At 51.3% G+C, this 6,175-nt stretch overlaps 1 protein-coding gene across 1 annotated transcript; it reads left to right on the forward strand.

The window, feature by feature from the left end:
* The first annotated feature begins 309 nt into the window (after positions 1-309).
* NAIF1 (nuclear apoptosis inducing factor 1) lies at positions 310-2,465 on the forward strand. The gene is made up of 3 exons (XM_048966337.1): positions 310-403; positions 624-1,132; positions 1,746-2,465. The coding sequence occupies exons 2-3, from the start codon at positions 628-630 to the stop codon at positions 2,207-2,209; spliced, it is 969 nt and encodes a 322-aa protein (XP_048822294.1). The 5' UTR covers positions 310-403; positions 624-627; the 3' UTR covers positions 2,210-2,465.
* Positions 2,466-6,175: the final 3,710 nt, after the last annotated feature.

Below are 6,175 nucleotides of genomic sequence, written 5' to 3' on the forward strand. Positions count from 1 at the left end.
CACAACCGCTCCAATCAGATTGGGAGCCAGGGCCTCATTTGGATCTTGATGGACGTGGCATGCATCCAGTAGCTTCCAGAGGAGGGCGAGTTCTGCGTTGACGGACGGGAAAAGTACCCAATGAAATTAAAGCAGGGAAATGGGCGGGCCCAGCCTCTCGCCGGACTCACGCAGGCCCAGTGGCCCGAGGCAAGCGGTGAGGCGGGGCCGGCTGTAGTCCCTCGCGATGGACAGCGCGACTGGCCAATGACAGCGCAGTCCTCCCCGCGGAGGGCCAGTCTTTCACCTGACAGGCAGGCGGGCGGCCCAATCAGACGAGGAAGGAAAGGGGGCTGATTCTGGAAGCCATTACGCCAGTGTCGCAGGGTGGAGGCCGTTGAGCGGGGCTTGCTGGGTGGCTGCGGTACGCAATTTGCGTACCGTTGGCGGTGCCAAGGGGGGGAGCGGGGAGGGAGCGACACCTCCGGGCCCCGAGGGGCCTCGGGCCCCCCCCGCTCCTCCCCGGCCCGGGGCGAGCGGGCCCGGGGGGCCCCGCGGGAGTCCGGGCAGGGCCGAGGGGCGGCAGCGGGGCCCCCCGGGCCCTCAGGAGCCCTTTGAGTACCACCTCCCCCGCTTCCTCTCAGGGCCATGGCGTCGCCCCCGGCTCCCCCGGCCAAGAAGCGGAAGATGAACTTCTCGGAGCGGGAGGTGGAGATCATCGTGGAGGAGCTGGAGCGCGGCAAGCACCTCCTCATCAACCACTTCAACGCGGGCGTACCGCTGGCCGCCAAGGCCGCCGCCTGGCACGACATCCTGCGGCGCGTCAACGCCGTCGCCACCTGCCACCGTGAGCTGCCCGAAGTGAAGAAGAAATGGTCCGACCTCAAGACCGAGGTGCGGCGCAAAGTGGCCCAAGTGCGAGCTGCCATGGAAGGGGGGAGCGAGAGCCAGAACGGTGGCGGTGCCGGGACGGAGGGCGAGGACCCAAGCGGTGCCACGGCTGCTCCCGTCATCCTCACCCCCATGCAACAGCGCATCTGCAACCTGCTGGGAGAGGCCACCATCATCAGCTTGCCCAGCGGGGACTGCGGGGCGGCCGATGGGACCGAGATCCCCATCACTGCCTCCACCACCACCGTCACGCTGACCCAGAGTGAGTGCTGCGCCCAGTGAAGATGCTCTGTTCTGGATTGATGGCCCAGTGGGAGGCCTGGCATCCTCCTGTGATCCCTCTGCAGGGAGCTCCTGTCAAAACAAAGCGCCCTTCTGTCGTGAAAACACATTTGTGCTGTAGGGGAGCATCTAGGAGATGTGTGTGAAAGTCAGCTTTGACAGCTGGGGTCAGCCTTAAAACAAGGAAAGCAAGGAGCCTTTGGTCCCTTTCTCTGGGGAACTAAAGTAAAAGGGAGGAATATCTCCAGAGCTGATTTCCTTATCTGCTCCAAATGGGCCATCCTGTTGATAAGTGCCATTCAAGGCCTTCTCTTTGCCCTTGTGTCAGTTGGTTAGTGGTGCTCTAAACTAGAGGTTGGAAAGAGATTTTGTCTAGACAGATATGGCGCACCCTGCTCCTTTGGACCTTGCTCTGTACATCCGAGAAGGAAACTTGGATGAGGGTGGAGTAACTTATTTTGTGCATTCACTGTTTATTGTATGTTATCTCACAGAACAGGCAGTATTCCTGTTACATTCCTTGAATAGTCCTGTAGATAAAAACAACCAGTGTTGCAGCTACTCCTTACCCCTTTTCTGTCCTTTGTTCTCAGTTCCTGCAGAGACAACTTACCACAGTCTGGAGGATGGGGTCGTGGAGTACTGCACAACAGAAGCCCCCGCCACCGTTACTGCCGAAGCACCCTTGGAGATGATGGCACATCAACACGAAGTATCTGCAAAACCCCAGGAGCTGAAAAGCCGCATTGCTCTGAACTCAGCGAAGCTCCTGCAGGAGCAGCGAGTGACCAACTTGCACGTGAAGGAGATCGCCCAGCACCTGGAGCAGCAGAATGACTTGCTTCAGATGATCCGTCGCTCTCAGGAGGTGCAGGCATGTGCGCAGGAGCGCCAGGCTCAAGCCATGGAAGGAACACAGGCTGCACTGAGTGCCCTCATCCAGGTCCTCCGCCCCATGATTAAGGACTTCCGTCGATTTTTGCAGAGCAATACACCCAGTCCTTCGGTGGCCGCTGACCCCGGCCAGACTGGGCAGCAAGATGGCATTATCCAGTGAAAGAAACAGCAGTGGGACTTCTTTATTGGTAAAAAATCTGCCCCTGCTGCCATTGGACACGGAGTAAGGGGTGCTGGCTCTTGTCAGTGTGAAATGGCTCGCCTTGGAGCCTTGCTGAGCCCCAACGGCTTTCTTCTCTGCTAATCTTATGCTAATCTGCCTTTTCAGACCCATCGTACAGAGCAGAAGCAGGAGATTTAATAAACAAGGAACCTAACCTCGGTTGCTTTAGTTCCTCAGAAAAATAGATTTGTTTTTTTAAAAAAAAAAAGGGAGAGAAAAAAAGACAATTATTTTTTTATCTGTTTGAAAAGCTCTTCTGGGTATGACACTTCTTTCTTCCTCTGCCTTGATCTATAGCCTTTAACTGACTTCAAACACGGACAGTCTTGCTATTAAGTCACAGCAATGAGGCTGCCAAGGTACAGTTATCATAAGCTGCAGAGTCTGGTAGTGAATGCATTTCTGTCTCTTGATGAAAGTGTTTACTGGAAACGTGGTATCAGAGGTGGTACAACCTTTCTGTGCACTGAGAGCTTGTGGATACTGCTCTTGGAGCATGAAGTTCACCCGCGCAGACTAGCACTAAGCCTACTATATGCAGTTCAAATCCCACCCATATCCCCCAAGGATATAAATGGGATTAAAATAGTGTATTCACCTCATGTTCTGTCTGTGTGCAGTCATGAAATTCAACTTTAAACTTAGCAGATGTGATGAAAATGTCATGCCTTGGTTACCAGATACTGTCCTGGGATACGTAGTGGGAGCAATTACCTGTCCCAGTGTGTTTAATACACAAAGACACATAAAAAATTAATTCAGGTGGGCTTACAGGCATAACACCTGTGTCTCATAACGCACAGTTTGCCAGCTTTGTCATAGCTCAGCCTCTCCAAGTGGACCTGGTCTGAAGAGCTTCAGCCACCCAGCAGTTCCCAGCAGACGACGTTTAGGAGGTTGGCAGCATTGATTGGAGTGAGTGAGTTCTGGACCGTCAGCTGGTTCTGGTGGTGGTATTTGTTCTGTACTTTTTAGGAGCCAGAAGCAAATACAGCAGTTCTTTGTTGGTCTGCTAGCTGGCTTTGACTGGGATTCTGAGAAATGGCTCTGAGGTTCACCTCACTTAAGTTCTCACATTTAAACAGGGCTAAGTAGCATCTGCAGCCCCTGATCTCACTGAGGTGTTGGTGCTGTTGGGTTTGGTCCTCTCTGAGACAGCTCCGTTTCACAGGATGGTGAGTGTGATTCTTGCAGACTTGGAGCAGCTTCATAAGCTTTTAGATGACAAGCTCCACTTGTAGGTGCATGGAAGCTAACTTCAAAAAAAAAAAGTAGAAGTCTTCCCCATACCTTTCACATTTAATAGGCTTGTTGCTTGCCAGATACTGCTTTTGAAGCCAAACTTTCTCAGAGTTGATATTCTCTCACTGTTAAGTCTCCTTTTGGGCTGAGAAGTGTGAGCAAAGACTGAATTTGCACAATCACATGAAACCCTTACATATGTTATGGCAGGATGCTGCTGGAGGACCCCCAGTTAGAGCAGTGGGTGAACATTCTGCTGCCTACCTCTGCCCTTCAGTAATCTCCTCTTCTTCTGTGAGGCTGATGGGTGAGAAAACAGCTTTAGAACTATGGCCCTGGAAGCTCTGACCCTTTGACACAGACGTCTTGGTGCTGAGTCAGGGCAGCAGCAGCTGCTCCTTCCCACCTTGTTGGGCATCCAGCCATGTGAGTAACACTCTCCTGATTCTTTCTCTCAGACTTTATGGAGTCAAATCACCTGCTCAATTGAAAAGTATTTTTAAAGCAGAAAACTATGTCATGAATGTTGTTTTACCTCGTTTGTGTAATGATCTCTCCTTTACAAATAAGATTTTTAATTAAAAAAAAATACGTTTTTTGGTAAACAGTCTCTTCCAGTTTATCAGCACGTTCCAGCAGAAGAGTGAGTTTGTGAAAACAAGTTGGCAACACAGAGGACTCAGTCAGAAAAGGTCAAAGAAAGCTGCAAGCAGCCACGTGTGTTGGTTTTTTCCTTGTTCATGAAATTTGTGGCCCTGCAGTTACACAATTGCCTTTTTTCCCTTTTTATTCTTCCCAGTAACATCTTTGCAGCCTTCCCTTGGCCCACTAGTTAGTTCATTGCATCTGACAGATCACCACAGCATGCTAACCTCCCAGCTGCTCCAAACACGCTCCAGTAGCCCAAAATGATGGATGAAACACCAGCCTTGGGATTTAAATTGCTGTGTTCATTTTTGCAGTGACTAAGCACTTAAGCTGTCACTGCTCCTTAGGAGTAAACGCGTTGCCCTCAGAACCACCCATTTTTTCGTGTGTTTTCAGGATAAATATAGATCTTAGTCAAGCCAGTAGCATTCAGGAGCGAGTTCCACGTGCACGTTTTTGTCTCATTAAAAAGATGTAGCAACTTTTTAAATGAGTCGTGTGATTAGGGGCTTGGTCATTGCTCATGACGAGGTCATCAAACTTGGGGAGGAAGAGAGAAAATACGTCACTTACAGTCAAAACCAGGAAGATCAGGTAAACAGGGCACTGACATGCCTGGAACTCGTGCCCAAAGCTGAACAAAAAGCAAGGAATGGCATCTGACAGATGTTTATTTGTACCTGGGGATTTATGATCACCATCCAGAGCTGGAAGGAGCTGCGCAGGGATGTCCTGCCACAGGGCTCCTCAGAGGGGAGAGTGAGTGTGCTTTGTACTTCTTGCTGCTGGAGAAAGAGGAGTTTGGTGGAGCGCTTCTGGTGGGTCAGAAGATACCTCGAGGCTGTGGCTTTGTGCTCGTGGCACCGCTAGGTGCTTCAGGAGCAAAGTCTGGTTGTGAAGCTCAGGCAGTGAGCAGTGCGAGCAGCTGAGGCACAGCTGTCCAGGAGATGGCACTGCACAACGGGGCAAAGCACTGGGATCCTGAGCAGCAGAGCACAGTGCATTGCAGAGACCTGGTGGGATGCTTCCAGAAGTCCTACAGGTCTTTTGTGCCCCGCCTTCTCCTCAGTGCTGGATCATTTCAGGACTGGGAGCCTGGAGAAGAAGAAATTCAACAGGAGAGCAGAGATGCCTGTGCTCACATGCTGCTCCCAGAGCACGCGGTGCTGCTGGGCTCACAGCTCTCACTGCACTGAATTCACTGCAGACACACGGGCAGGCACAAGATGCACATTAATTCCTTCATTATAAGCACTGGGACAGGTTTTAGGATTTTTTACAAGGCCACACATAAATATGTCAGTATCCCACGAGTATCCCATGCTGAAATAGGTGCATCACAGTTCTGGAAGCTGGTCCCCACAGAGGCAGAATGATATCATCTGCATATTCGCCTCAATTACCCTGCCTCCTCCAACATGTTTTTAGTTTGTCGTGCCTGTTTTGGCAAAGTATCCTCTTGTTGCTTTATTGCTTTTTTTTTTTTTTTTTTTGGACATCTGAGAGGCTGTTGCTAACAGATGCTGTCAACAGAAGTCTGGTCTGTTATGAAAATCCAAGCACTTAATATTCTTTGCCTCTCTTGCAAGCACCTGACAAGGAGCTTCACGCAGACATCAGCACAGCTTCCAGGCTGCGCTCTGGGAGTCAGCCCACAGCCCAGCCACCTGCAAACTGGGCTCATGAGCCCCATGTTGTGGAGATCCAGGCACGGGATGAGGCTTCATAAACACAAGCCTCAAGGCAGCATGAGCTCCAGTCTGAGGATTTTGGAAGGGCAAAGCTGTTCCCCTGCCACTGTCAGGCCTCCCAGAAACAAATGGAGAGCCCTGCTGCACATTCCCATGAAATATGGAGCAGATATGGAAAGCAGTAAACACAGAAGAGCCAGGCAGCTGGGCTTTCAGGTCTGGCCACATGCCTTGGGAAAGGAATCCACCGACTCCAGATTCCTATGCTCCCTGTGTCTCTGGATAACAGGATCCCCAGTCCTGGCAGGTCAGAAACACACCA

This window comes from Lagopus muta, chromosome 19 (genome assembly GCF_023343835.1).
Source record: "Lagopus muta isolate bLagMut1 chromosome 19, bLagMut1 primary, whole genome shotgun sequence".
Lineage (NCBI taxonomy): Eukaryota > Metazoa > Chordata > Aves > Galliformes > Phasianidae > Lagopus > Lagopus muta.

Coding starts and splice junctions, on each gene's coding strand:
- NAIF1 (XM_048966337.1), top strand. CDS start 628: ATGGCGTCGCCCCCGGCTCCCCCGGCCAAGAAGCGGAAGATGAACTTC. Junction 1,133..1,745: donor CACCGTCACGCTGACCCAGA/GTGAGTGCTGCG, acceptor CTTTGTTCTCAG/TTCCTGCAGAGACAACTTAC.